Source organism: Plasmodium yoelii, assembly GCF_900002385.2.
Source record: "Plasmodium yoelii strain 17X genome assembly, chromosome: 10".
Classification (NCBI taxonomy): domain Eukaryota; phylum Apicomplexa; class Aconoidasida; order Haemosporida; family Plasmodiidae; genus Plasmodium; species Plasmodium yoelii.
Genome location: NC_036182.2, coordinates 465,680 through 480,987, shown reverse-complemented (window position 1 = coordinate 480,987; position 15,308 = coordinate 465,680). Strand labels below are relative to the sequence as shown.

The window sequence follows — 15,308 nt, the reverse complement described above, 5'->3', positions numbered from 1 at the left end:
AGAAAATTAAATGTCTCCAAATATATTTGTTGTAGCTTAATGATGCTTGATGCATTATCACAAAAATGAAAAAATATGCTTTAATTGTTTCCCCATAATTTTAAGAGAGCATTAATATATAGCATACCTGATTATATATTCGCATGACCCATATACATAATCTTTATTGAACACACTATATATATTTACATAATGTATGTATAAACGTATATTTTTTTAAAGCGTTTATTGTGTTTTTTATATAAATAGTAACATTATACATATAAATATAAACCAAACAAATAAAAAATTGATAGATAATGAAAAAGTATGAAAAGTATATCAAATATTGCCAAAAAATATATATAACAAACTGAAGAAGTAAACGTTATATATATCTTTAATTAACCCATTTAATGTGAAGTGAGAAAAAATTACTAAAAATTAGTCGGTAGAAACATATTCTTAGAATACTCGAAATATAATCATATATATATATCCAAATAAATAAGTAAACATTATTAAAGGGTCATAAAAGTGCCCTATTGAACAAGTATATGCACAATCGTGCATAATGGAATGAGAAAGGAATAAAAAAACGTGATGATTCTTACTTAGTAAAATTCTCTAAATAACTAAATAGATAAGAATCAGATACATATGGCTTTAAAATGTAACTGGGTGTATTGTTTTTATTCGAAGTATATTGCATATATATTTTAGTAATAATATCATAATTAATATTAATATGATATTTGGCTAATAATTTAATAATATTACTAATGATACTAATATTTTTTCGAGTAGTATCATCTACCTCTTCAAATTTATTCCCTTCAATATCTTCATCTATACTGTTTGGATTTGTGTCTTTCGATTTTTTAATTGGAGAAGAAATCCAAATGAATCCATTCATTCCTAAAATTATTTGTACATTACATGGGAATACAAAGATATGTTTCTTCTGATTTTGTACTAATGTTTGTGGAACTGTAATTAAAATTCCGTTAGATAATTTACCATATATAGATGATCTAGTATGCAAAATAATACAACCATCTGTTAATATTCTTTGAACTTCACATGCAATGACGTCATTGGGCTTATATATATTAATCATATTTATAACATCATTATATAATCGTATTCTTTGACTAAATAAGCTTATATTAGTTTGTGTTATTGATAATAAGGCCCTACAATATGATCCTATTTCTACAACCCATTTATCATTATTTATATCTTTTATTTTTCCAACTAATAAATCACCTACTGAACCTGTATATTTCCCTCGCAATGGTTCTACATATACTAACTTATTTATATAGTTTACACTTCCCAATAAGCATGCACAAAAATTTTCTTCTTCTTCATACAATCCACTCCCCTTTAAGAATCGGGGTTTATCTTTTTTCTCTAATACTGCCTCACCTGGTAACACTAACTTTTTTATATTAGGGCATGAATTATCTGCATTTTTGTTTACATTTGACTTATTATGTTTTATCGTTTCAAGAGCCAATATTTTACTATTTAATTCTTCGATATCATCTAATTCTTCATCATATGGCGTGATGACAATTAAATCCATTTTGATAACTATTTATGCATTTCCTTTTTTGTTTCCCTCTATCTTTATATTAACTTTGTTCTTTTTTCGTTTGCAATTTGTACTATGCTTGATTACAGTTTGATCGAAATATTACTATTCACAAGCGTTGGCTCAAATGGACATATGATTTTATACTACGTAATATTATGTTTTTACTTACTTTTACTATTTTGAAACTTCGAAAATATGCAGTAAAAAATATATTAATAAATACGAATAAAAACAAAAGCTTATCCTTTAACATATACTAATATTATCAATATATTTTTTTTTAATAGTATGAGATATAAACAAGTTTATGATTTATTTGGTAAACATGTTAATGGTTTTATTTTATTTATTTATTATTTTTTTTTAATATATTTCACCATAATTGTTTATTTGTGAATATGTAAACGAGAGCGAAAAAAAATATTTTAATCAAAATTTTTTCAATATCCTATGCGAATAAATAAATTGAAATAAATAAATAAATATTAGCGCATAACGTTGCCTTAAAAAGGAAACAAAATATTCTGACCGTGTAAAATGTTACAGGATATAGATATAAAAAGAGAGGAAAATAGAGAGACAAAAAAGAAAAATAAAAAAATAATACCGCCAAGTTCATTACCCAAAGTTAGTAAAATATAGTTCCTTTATTTTCATGGGAAAACTTTGGTATTTTATCTCATTGTAAGCAATATTGTTAATGTGGGGATCGAAAAAAAGGAAAAAAATAAAATATATAAAAATAAAATAACCAAAAAAAATAATGCAAGTTATAACATAAATATTAGAACGAAAACGTTTACATACCAAATGTGGTTTATTTGTTTCTTTTTGGAAAAATTGAAGTACTAAAAATAATTTCATAATTAACTTATTCTATAAAATACAATTCTTTGGGTTAACAATTATCATCATTTTCTTTAATATTGTGTATAAAATGCTTTGAATTTATTAATCTATACATTTTTATAATATGATAGAACATGTAGGGTATATGCCAAGTTATGTTTTGCAACTTAAAAGCATGGTGAAATACTAAAAAGGTAATAATTTTATTTTATAAAAAATGTTTCAATTTTTCGATTTGTATTTTTTATCGGTATAACCATCATATTGTAGTAAAAAGAACAAGCCATCAATGAATGTGTATTTTCCAAATAAAAAATAAATTCACTTTAACATATTGGATTAGACATACATGCATGTTTTTTCTTATATAATTTGTAATTATATACATTTATTACTTGAAAAATTAGATTTCCCATTTTCAAACAAAACCACTTTATTTGAAATGCATGCGTAAATTGGTCACATTTTTTAAAATACCTTGATTACTTATTTTTTTAAAGATATAACAAAAAGGAAAGATTATTGAAAAAAAAAACAATAACATACTGTTTTTGCACATAATAAGCAACTTTGTCTTATCTATATAATGATAAATAAAAAGAATGATTTATAAACATGTAGTCGTTCTTTTTTTTTGTTTTTCGTTATTATATTTCTTATGCTCTTTATATAAACCTTATTTATCGCATATTTTCCTTTCATAAATGTTATAAAAAAAGAAGAAAATGGGAAAAATGTTTTAAGAATAAAAGTATAGTTTTTATATTCTTATTTTTTTAAAAAAATACAATTTTTAATGAGCGTACTTTTTGTAACGAGTCCATGTATTCATAATTTAATTATAATTTTTTATTTTTTTTTATATATTTTAAAACCATTTTTTATTTATTTTACAATTATTTGCTTATTTTTTATATATTTTTATATTTTATATATGAAAATTATATAATAAAAAAATGTTCTTTTTTTTACAAAATATTATCAAAAGAAAACACAATCTTGTAGTGTAAAATGATGATATATAAAATGCATCATTATATAATACAGGTATGGCAAAAAATCAAATAAATAAAAGTATTATTATGCTACAGTAATCATACGAATGTATTATTATAATATGTATGTATTATGACATATAAATATGCTTTTTAATTTATCGCATTGTATATTGATAATTGACATGATATAATTATAAAAGCTTATAACAAAAAAAACTAAAAAGGGAATTCCTACTAATTTGAGATTAATGTTTGCATATAGCATTTTTTTGAAATGATAAATATGTTTTAAATTGTGTAAAAAATTATGTTTAAGCCTTTAAAAAGAACATGAAAATATTCATATATTATGGATATATATGGCTAGAATAGGCTTAAACCAAATTAGGAAGTTGTAATTGCTTTGTGTAAGTATTTGTACATGCATATATTTATATGTATGTTTATTTAACCAAACCAACGGTTGTTCGTGTTTTAGTTTATTCAATTTGATTTATTATTGAATCGCTTTAAATATATATGCTTCCTCTACCCTCCTTTTTTTTTACCCCGTGTTCAAAATTTTGATAAAGTTGCATATGAATAAGATATACGGCAATAATTTCGAAAGGGATTACTCGATTTATGTATACGGCAAGATATTTGATTTGATAGAGGACCTAAATAGCTACAATTTAAAATGTTACATTAACAATGAGAAAAATATAGATTTGTGGAAAGAATTTAAATACAAGAAGAAAAACAAATGGCGTTTTATTTCCACTTTAGATTATTATGGAAATTTTAAAAATATAAAATGTGAATTTGATGTAATACCAATAATATTCAACAATGAATACGAGATATTATACTTAGGAGTTTCGGTGTTTTTTAAAGACAATTTTTGGGAAGAATATAAAAATGGTAATTATAATTATATAGAGCTATTCATCTCACATATTAATGTAGGATACATACACAATTTCTCGAATAGTCAATATGAAAATGGCTGTAATGTTATACCTCAGGATAGTAGCAAACGCAGCATATTGAAATGCCTCATAAATTTAGATTATTTAAGAAAATTATATAAAGAGGAAAAATTAAAGAATTACACCGATCGAATTACTAATACCACAAATGATAATAATCACAAAGATATTATAAATTCGTATAATTATTATATAGAAAATATAAATACGGAAAAATATAGCAATACATATAATAACAACGTCAACGATAATATATATAAACCATGTTTTGGCAATAATTACAATGTTTTATATAATAATAATGGTATTATATTTAACAATACAAACAAAAATATATATACACAAAATGAGGATGTAATAATAAATACATTTACTGATTCTACTAATCCTATTCATAGTCATGAAAATGATGTATCTATATGCAAAAATGATACAAGCTATGAAAGCTCTGATAGTTATATTATTAAAACAAATAATGAATGCAATTATATTGGCGATACTCGATATAGAAAAAGTTGCTCAGGTGAATGTAATTACATCGCAAACTGTGCTAATGTTGATGGGCTCACTACTTCCCATATTGACAATAGTCAAGGGAAACAAAATAGCTCCCCAAATGAGCACATTAATCATACGCATTCCCAAAGATGTTATGATAATTCTTCAATTAATTGTCAAAATAGTAGTAGCAATTTAGGAATTCCTCGTGATTCTACTTCTGCTTTTCAGGGCATTCATAGAAAAATAAAAAGTGCAGAAGATTCATTATCCGTATTTATAAGCAAAACTGAACAAATCACTTATAACAACGTCAAAATGCATTCATTTAAAGAAAATACAGGTTATCGATATGATAAAGAATTGATTAATTATGAATATTCATATATAAATAATGAAAGGAACAAAATAACTCCTATCGATAAAACAGGGAACAATTATGATGGTGCATTAATTAAAGAAGGCGCAAAGTCGTATACTAGTTTACCTAATAATAATAGTAGCAGTTGGAGTAGCAGTTATGATAGTGGTGGTAATAATAATAAGGTTTATATGAGTTCCCTTGAAAAAAATGAAATTCTACTAAAAGCTCATCAATATATAATTAAAACCCCTGAAAAAAACAGTAATGTAAAATCCGATCATGTAACTAATTGTTCAGGGGATGAAACATTGCATTATAATAAAAATGATCACATTCAATGTGGTATTACCACTACTTTGACTGATACAAATGTACGTATAAACCAAAAATCCGAATTTAAAAGAAATGTTTATATATGTAATGAAAATATAAGCGAAAAATCAAATAATATACCTTGTGATAATTATATAAACGAAAATAAACAAAACAAAGAAAACGAAAAATGGAAGAATTTCAAATCAGGATTTTTTAGTTCCAAAGGCAATAGAACATATAATGAAGATAGAGTGGTAACAATTTCGAGCATATGTGATTTTATACACAATGAATGTAAAAATTTGTTCGATAATTGTAAACATCATGATGCTGATACCAATGCTACTGAAGAACTATATTCTGATGATTATCTTAATAGAGAATATTTTGATCATCTATTTAAATCAACAGATACCGAAAACAACAATATGCTTAATAACCCATATATGTATTGTGCAATATATGATGGGCACAATGGTGAAAATGCTGTAAATATAATTCAAAAATTATTACATATACATGTATATTCCTATTATATAAATGGTAACAGTATATGTAATGCACTTAAATATGGTTTTCAAAGAATGGATGAACATTTGTGTAAAAAGTCAGCGAACAGCAGAGAAAATAATCATTCGGATTTTTCGAGTGGTAGCACTGCTTGTGTTAGTGTTATATTAAACAATATGGTTTATATAGCAAATATAGGGGATAGTCGCTGTGTCTTAAGTAAAAATGGTCGTGCTGTTGTAATAACAGTAGATCATAAGGCAAGTATAAATAAAAAGGAAGAACAACGAATTATAAATTCAGGTGGAATATTAGACCAAGAAGGATATTTAGGTGGATGCTTAGGAGTATGTCGAGGTTTTGGATCTTTTGATAAAAAAACTAACGAAAAGTTAAAAGGATTAATTTGTGAACCAGATATATTTCAAATAAAATTAACGGATGATGACGAATTTTTAATAATTTGCTGTGATGGGATATTCGATGTAATGACTTCACAAGAAGCTGTTAACACAGTTAGGACATCATTAGTAGAAAATAACAATCCTAATGTTGCAGCTGAAGCATTATGCCAATTGGCATATAAAAGAAAATCCCTTGATAACTTATCAGTTGTCATTATAATATTCCAAAATCCTGAACATAAAAAGAAAGAGAATATCAGTGCAAATGCATACACTGGTCAAACAGGACGCTTTAGAAGAAGGTAAAAATAATTTTGTAGAAATAAGAGATAAATAACTGAAACGATGCGATTAAATAGGAAACGATTCAATGTGCGTATATTTCACACAATGATATTTTATATTGCTTATGAAAATATATTTCATTCCCATATTTTTTTTTTCAGGATAAAATTTTCTGCCCTGGAAAACTTAATTAGCCCTTAGTGGGTAATTTTACCAGACAATCAGGGATCTTATATATAGAAATAAATTTTATGTTCAAAGTATACCCTGTTTTTTTTTTGCAGAAACACACACCGACAAGCTTTTTCATTAGCATAAATTGTCTCATCATTTAGTTTATATATATATTAAGGCATTGTTTATTAATGTTTCATAAATATATGGTTTGGACGCACACACCTTTTGCGAATGATTTAAGTAATTTAATTTTATGTATGATTTCAAAACAATGTTTTATTATTTTTTTATGTACTATCTATAATTTTACACAAATTTTTCGGTAATTGTCATTTTCCAAAAATTTTCTATTATTTTTCTTTTTTTTATATTGCTTTATTATAAGGCGCATTTTTTATTATAACTATGTAAATATCAGATAATTTGTAAAAAAAAAAAACAGCAATAAGTGTATAACATATTTTGCAATGCATAATGCATATTTTATTTTCGCTTTTAATTTCATTTATAATCAAGTATAATCTTAGTTTTCACATATATATTTCTTTTTATTAAAGTTTTAATATTGTATTTCCGTTTTATATAATCCATTATTTTTTGGAATAGTTATTATTCCCATTTTAAACCTCTAATTCTTTATTTTTCATTATAATAAAAAGCCATAAATATATTATACATACATGAATACAACATATATTCATATTTAATTATATTTTTGCTCGAGCACATAAAGAATGAAAAACAAAAATCTATTAAAGTAAAAATATAAAATAATACAATACCAATTTACTTTATTAAAAAATATAAAAGGATAAAACGAAATAAGAAAATGAATTTCTTTTACTTTTTAATATTATTTTTTTAATTTTCATTTTGCATACTGTATTACGTAAATTATTATCAATATTTTGTAAAATAAAAATTAAAAAATGTTATTCATTAGTGACTTAAATTTCATGTGTAAGATCCATTAGCTCAGTGGTTAGAGCGTCGGTCTTATGTACCGAAGGTCGTGGGTTCGAAACCCACATGGATCATTAGCGTATTATTAAGAAGATAAGTTTTGTTTAGTAATAATGCAAATAATTTATTTTATTATTTTTTTATGTCTCTTCTTTTTCACATTTTAATAAGAAAATATAATTTTAACTATTGAAATGCGTATGTTAAAAAATTAAATAAAATAATTACAATTTATTTATAGAAAAATATTATGGATATGAAATTACATTTATAATTAATTCATTATAATATATAGTATTATTTTTTTCGTAAGATATACAAGTAAAAAAATTTCCATTAAATTAGTATATATAAGAATTATAAGAATATTTAAGTAATCTTAAATATATTTTAGTTTCAATATTATAGTGAAAATATATGTTGCTACATATTTTAATAATTATTTGCTACAAACAACTCTATACCAATTTATTTATTATGAACAAAATATTCCTATTGTTAATATTAATCATATAATAATATATAAGATTTCCTTTAAATTTATTTGTTATAAATTTTTATAATATGTTTTATCGTAATTTTATTCTTTTAATTCTATATCGCAAACTATTTTTATATGAGCATTTTTTATTTATTAAATAAAAATTAAAAAACTCGACAGCGGCAGGATTCGAACCTGCGCAGGCAAAGCCTATCAGATTTCTAGTCTGACTCCTTAACCACTCGGACACACTGTCTCAAAGTTTAATTTATTTTATATATATTATTGAGGTTATTAAAAAATGAATTTTACCCAAATATAATTTTTTATGTCTTTATTATATCTTTAGAACTATTTTTTAATATACGTGTAACATTTATAATTATATATATACATATACATATATATATTATATAAATTTTAATCTAATAGTGCTTTAACAAATAGTATTTAATTATTCTAAAAAATATATATATATAAACCTATATCTATATGAATATGTATGTCATTGGAAATATTCCATTTACATTGATATTTATAGATAATGCAAATAGCACAATTTAGGTTTTGTTTATAAGCACACTTAAAATAATTAAAAAAAAATTATAGGAAATTAAATACCTTAATACGCATAAATATATTGTAAAATTATTATTTTATATAATTTTATATTATAGTCGTATTATTTCAAATTTTGTTAAAAATTATAAAATTATTACAATAATGTGTTGTAATGTTTTATATAAAAATACAATAATTATTTGGATAATAAAATATACAAAATTATATATAATGCACAATTATATGTTGTTAATTTATTTATAAAAATAAAATGATAAAAAAATATTATCATTTAGGATAATTTAATATGTTCCATTATTTCCAATATTATTGAATATAAACAAGTACACAACATTATTAGATGGACTTATATTTTAATAGTTTTAATTATACCTTTATTATTTTAATAAATTATATAATAAAATTATATATAATTAAACAATACAAGTTTAATATCTATTTTCGTGTTGTATAGCATAAACATATTTTATATTAATCGCTATATTAATATATGAAGAATATATTTATTTTCCATTCCGTGTTCCATATACATACTATATAAATAAATATATATAAACAAATCATTACATATTTTTTTATAAAAATAACTATATATATTACCACATAATTCCAATATTTAACTTTTGTCATTTTATTAGGTCTATGAATATATATAAAAATTCATGAATAACTGTTTCAAATTAATATAAAAATACGTTATAAATTATTATAATTGATTTACAATACTATTTAATATATTTTCTATTTAATTTTATTTATTTTGTTAATATTATTTGGTTGTTTATATTGTTTGTTATTAATGAGTACATCTTTTTGTTTGTATAATGTTATAAAAAACTTTTAATGTTAATAAATGATTAGAATTATAAATATTTTAAGAACATTATGTATATACCTATATTATATGCGAGGGGAATTTATTGTAAATAAAGAAAATAATTTTACAATTTTCCCAAAAAATAAAATAATTAAATAACAAAATAGTTAATAAAACAAATTATTAATTATAAAATATGTGGCCAATTATATAGGTCTTAAACATATTTATGTGGACGTGAAAATGAATTGTTCATTTGTAACATTAATTAATTTTATTTTTTTATTCGCTTTAAATTTTGATACGTATGTTTTATGTGCATGGACAAATGAAGCTATACAATACAGGTAATATTAAATAGAACTATAAACACTTTGATATGATTTACATACAGTTAATCCAAGTGATACGTAAATTGGCTTTTTGATATTATTGCATAAGTTTATTGTATTAGTTTATGTCATTTATTTACTTAAATTTATTCATTTTATTATTTTTTGAAAGACCATTTTACATTAGAAAATTAAATAGGGTCAATAGAATATTGAGCAATACTAAATCGGATACTTCAGACGAGAAAACAAAAGAAACAAAATTCTCAAATGATTCTCACAAAAACGGTAAGGGGGAAAAAAGTCATAAAAAAAAGGGTAGTAATGACCACATTGAAGGGGAAAATAGCGAATCAAAATCTTCTATAGAATGTGAAAATAAATATAAAGACGATTTATTAAATGAATCAAATGGATCTGGCGATTTTTCACATAGTGTTAAAGAGGGCGCAATAAAAAAGTATCAGTGTCACTCATCTATTTTTAATTGTTTTACAAAGTCCAGAAATGATGATGACGATGATGATGATGAAGATAGTTACAAGCAAAAAGATACAAATGAAAATAATTTAAATATAAAACCTGATGATGATCCTGATGAAGGACATTCCAAATTTTGGAGAAATAAGAAAAAAAACAAACATGGCATCGATACAAATCCTCATAAAATAAACATTAGTTATTTAACAAGAAAAAAAAATCCTCTGCCTAATTATGAATTTAACCTTGAAACGGTTACCAAATTTATAGATTCCAATCAAAAAATTATAGATCTTGGAAATGATACAATAATTAAAGATAATATGAATAGAAGTAGTAATTCTGTAAAATCAAGAGACATGTTATTAAATGTGTCATTAAAAAATATAGATAATCTTTTTTATGATAAAATTGTAACTCATTTATTAGGATATGCATATATATTTTATGGGCATAAAGTAAATATTAATAAATTGGAAAAAGAGTTAATAAAAGATTATTATTATAATTATAAAGTACTTAAAGATTCAATAAATAATATTCCCGATGAATTTAAATATACCCAAAACAATAGTAAAATTGATCCAGTTTACAATCTATTGGATTATTTAGGAATAGAAAAATACTATTATGGATTTAATAGAAATTTATATACATTTTTATTTTTAGCGCGTGAATTTTGGCAAAAAGAGCATGCATTGACAAAAGTATATGAATCATTACCAGTAGATTTTGAATTCGATAGAAAAGAATTAATAGAGCAAATTCATGATTCTACTTCTGATGAGAAGGATATATATGATTTTTCTTATAAAATATTTGATCCGATATGCAATTTTTTACATACATATAATTGCTTTAATTTAAATTATATATCAAACAAATTAATAAACAATTTACGTGCAAAAAAATCAAATGGAGTCATAAAAAAAGAATTAAGTAAATTAACCGAATATATACAAGCTACGCATTTTGACATTATCGAATATTTAAAAGACCTAACATATTATATTACTAATTTATTTGAATATGGACATAAAGAAAATTTATATAATGAATTAGTTATATTTTGTTATTCTTTATTTTTTGATTATTACCTAGATACTTTAGATAAATTATTATATATAATACAAATACATTTGAAATATCCATTTAATGAGCAAATAAAAAACGACTTATCAACTATAAATGTTCGAATTAAAACCCATCGAGATTTTGTAGGAAATGAACTGACTAGTTTTTATCACAAATATAACATATCTGAGAATTTATTAGAATGTGTTACTGGTGTTTTTTCAAATAATGAATATAGAGTTTTAATTTTAGAACAATATCTAGATTCAAAATATTCAAATTATTTATCACTCATATTGTTACTTTTTAAATATTTAAAAGTTTTTATATTTTCAATGTCTACTTATTCAAACTTGCAAATTACACATTCTCTTTTATCAGATCTTGAAAAAAAAAAAGTTAAGTATGACGAAGCTTTGGATATACTTACTCATTATGCCTCTTTCAACATATTTGATAGTGCATTTTTTAATAAAAAAAAAAGTAATTCAACAAATCCAAAAACCGACTAAAAATTATATGTACTGTTAATTGAGAATTTGCCAATTAACATATGTTTCCTATATTTAAAACGATAATACCTATATATATTTTTAATTATTTTCAAATTCTTCTCTATTTGTATTATTTTGAGTCTAATAGTCTCTATGAAAAAAACATAGGGTATTATCCTCATTTTCCTATTTCAGATTACGTACTTATATAGGTATAGACAATTGATTACGCGGGTATTCATATTTGCGTTGCTCTTTATATACGTATTTATCCATATACATTTATTAATATGCATTTATAGAATATCCATATTTTTTAATTGTGTTTTTAATTTAAATATTCGATTTGTTATTACAATTTTTCATTATTTAGTGCATTATTTTATTATTTATTATCCTATTTTTTTACAAATTAAATGGGGTTAAAACATTACATACAAGTTTATATATTTGCTATTCTTATCAAATTTATCCTATTGCAATTTTTTTAAGTGTTTTTTTTAGAAATATTAAACTTAAAAAAATTTTATACGTTTTGTTTGATTGTTTTTTATAAATTATGTAGCACAATATGTTTTAACTTTCCATTATTTCTCAATAAATATATTAGTCATAGTAGTAAAAAATAAAATTAAAATAAAAATTAAATAAACATTGATATAAGATGTGTAATAATTAGCGATAACAATAAGCACATACTTATTCTCTCATTCTATATCATATGAGTAGCTTATATATAAATATTGAGCGTAAAATAATATATGTATAAAAAAAAGACAAATGCATACTAGCAAGGAAAGGGTAATTACATATGATCAGATTAACGCAAAATTTAATAAAATTATTGCGAATGATATAATATATATATATATAATGCATAATTCCTTTATTTTATTTATTTTGGCATATCCTAATTAAATAGCTACCCATTTTTTGCTAAGAAAAATTTTTAAAATAAAATGCAAAATCAAGAGGACAGGAAAAATGTTCCCGTAATTATTATGGACCCCGGAACATGGTATAAAAAGCATATTCAATAAAAAATAAATAAACAAACAAATGGATAGATAATTTTTTTTTCGTATACAAAAGTATGATTTTTCAAAATGTACTGCAATTATATCTATTACCAAAAAGTTACCCCTTATAATGGGAACTACAACAAAAGATGGATAATGTCATATGTATATTATATGTATGTCTATAACTGGTGTAATTAATTTGCGTTGTTAATGCGAATAGGAAAATAAAGATTGGCTTCGCTACGGATGATTTACCAACTTTTGAGATGCCTTGTATATACATAGAGTATGCCTTTTTTTATTATAATTACGTTATGAAAATTCGTATCTATATTCATTACAAATTTTCACGATTTTTTTTTAATTACTGTTTTTTAGAAAAGAAATGATGAATTCAAAAATAGTAAAAGTAACAAAAAAAAATTCATATGAATACTTACATTTATATATTCAAAAAATGATACATGCTTATAGTAACAATGTATCCATTTTTATTTCTATGCATGTGTATAAAATTTATACATATATATACACCCCCACAAAAACATAGTTTGGCTATGATGCCATAAAGGAGTATACATTAATAAAATATGGACATAACAAATACAATGAAGCTGAAAAGGGTGAATCCACTAAAGGTTATGCAAATTATTATAGTATAAATAGAATAGGAAAAATATAAAAATAGGTATATCCAACGCTTATTGCCTTTATATACTAAGTATAATATTTAAATTATTTTTCAGATGAATCATTAGTGAATGTCAATACTGTATTTGCGGATCCTCGACATCCCTTGAGCAAAAACCAATATCCTCATCTACTGGAAGTGTATAACCATCTTATAATGGTATTATTTCATAAATAAAAAATATATGTATACATGCATAGTTTCTCGCATTGGTTCATTTAAATAACTTGATATTTACTATATGGCTTAACGCTCTGTATTTTTATTTGATTTAATTTAATTTTTTCGCCTTTTGGTTCCATTCCTTTAAAACAGAAATTAAATATTAATACCAGTGATTACAATTTATTGGTGATAATTCCCGAGATGGTCGAAAAATTATATGCGACAAACTTGCTAAATTGGGCTTTTAAAATTCATGATTTTTGCTCGATATCTTTTATCTATAACTCACTCGCGGCATCTTACTATTATGGATTAAAAACAGGTTAGGAAACAAATGCCAAAAAAAGTAACAAAAAATGAATTCTTCCAAGTGTGAAAAACTTATTTATTTGTTACAACTTATATTTATGGGGAATTAATTTTTTTTTCAAATTAAGCTCTCATCGTTGACTTGGGTGAAAGCGCTAGCAGAATCGTTCCTGTGGCTGAAAATAATGGAACATTCTTGGAGTTTGCAAAAATAAGCGAGATAAATGGCTATTTAATAAGCAATTATATTTCAAACTTTGTGAAAATGAATGACAACTATATTGATTATATATTAATACAGGATTATAAAGAATCAAATAGTTATGTAAGTCTAGATATAGATAATAATATAAAAATTTTGACTGAATGTAATGGTATAATAAAACCATATAAAATACCATACAATAATAATATATATATAGATCCAAAAGGTGAAATATTAAGCCATGAAATATATTTTAAGCCTGAATTTTTAGCCCATTTGCCAGGGAATTTTTATAAACAAAATATAATTTCTTTGAGTCAATTAATATTTGAAGCTGTTTCTTCATGTCCCATTGATTTAAGAAAAGTGTTACTCAATAATATTATATTAGTTGGCGGTGTTTCTAATTGCATAAATATGCCTGATAGATTGCATAAAGAGTTAAATAAAATATTACGAATTAAAAATTTCAGTGAAAATACTAGAATATCCATAAAGCACATTCGCATGGCTGATATTGCATCTTATTTAGGAGGAAAGAAATATGCAAAAATAATTTATTCTAATAAAAAAAAATGGATAACGAAAAACGAATATTCTGCTAATCCAACAAACGAGATACTACAGAAACTTTTTATTTGGGCAAACATCCTCTAAAGGTATAGAGAATAAGCAAATAACATGCATAGGAATATATAAAGTAGGGTAAAACAAGGTAAAGGCTATTTGGTATTTTTTTA

At 23.2% G+C, this 15,308-nt stretch overlaps 4 protein-coding genes and 2 non-coding genes across 6 annotated transcripts; 4 read left to right on the top strand and 2 right to left on the bottom strand.

Moving 5' to 3' along the window:
• Nucleotides 1–589: 589 nt before the first annotated feature.
• PY17X_1009400 (exosome complex component RRP4, putative) lies at nt 590–1,570 on the bottom strand (the record flags this gene model as incomplete). Its single annotated transcript, XM_725088.1, has 1 exon — nt 590–1,570. The coding sequence occupies one exon, from the start codon at nt 1,568–1,570 to the stop codon at nt 590–592; it is 981 nt and encodes a 326-aa protein (XP_730181.1).
• Nucleotides 1,571–4,007: 2,437 nt separating this feature from the next.
• Nucleotides 4,008–6,977, top strand: PY17X_1009300 (protein phosphatase PPM1, putative; the record flags this gene model as incomplete). Its single annotated transcript, XM_022956187.1, has 2 exons — nt 4,008–6,793; nt 6,938–6,977. 2 exons carry the CDS (start codon nt 4,008–4,010, stop codon nt 6,975–6,977), a joined length of 2,826 nt encoding a protein of 941 aa, XP_022813265.1.
• A 940-nt stretch (nt 6,978–7,917) lies between these two features.
• Nucleotides 7,918–7,990, top strand: PY17X_1009200. The gene has a single exon. It is a non-coding gene; the product is annotated as a tRNA-Ile (tRNA).
• Nucleotides 7,991–8,571: 581 nt separating this feature from the next.
• On the bottom strand, nt 8,572–8,653 carry PY17X_1009100. Its single transcript has one exon. It is a non-coding gene; the product is annotated as a tRNA-Ser (tRNA).
• A 1,386-nt stretch (nt 8,654–10,039) lies between these two features.
• Nucleotides 10,040–12,194, top strand: PY17X_1009000 (erythrocyte vesicle protein 1, putative; the record flags this gene model as incomplete). The annotated part of the gene is made up of 2 exons (XM_022956186.1): nt 10,040–10,143; nt 10,316–12,194. The coding sequence occupies 2 exons, from the start codon at nt 10,040–10,042 to the stop codon at nt 12,192–12,194; spliced, it is 1,983 nt and encodes a 660-aa protein (XP_022813264.1).
• Nucleotides 12,195–13,135: 941 nt separating this feature from the next.
• PY17X_1008900 (actin-like protein, putative) lies at nt 13,136–15,225 on the top strand (the record flags this gene model as incomplete). Its single annotated transcript, XM_022956184.1, has 7 exons — nt 13,136–13,194; nt 13,419–13,484; nt 13,577–13,607; nt 13,749–13,836; nt 13,945–14,048; nt 14,205–14,376; nt 14,492–15,225. The coding sequence occupies 7 exons, from the start codon at nt 13,136–13,138 to the stop codon at nt 15,223–15,225; spliced, it is 1,254 nt and encodes a 417-aa protein (XP_022813263.1).
• Nucleotides 15,226–15,308: the final 83 nt, after the last annotated feature.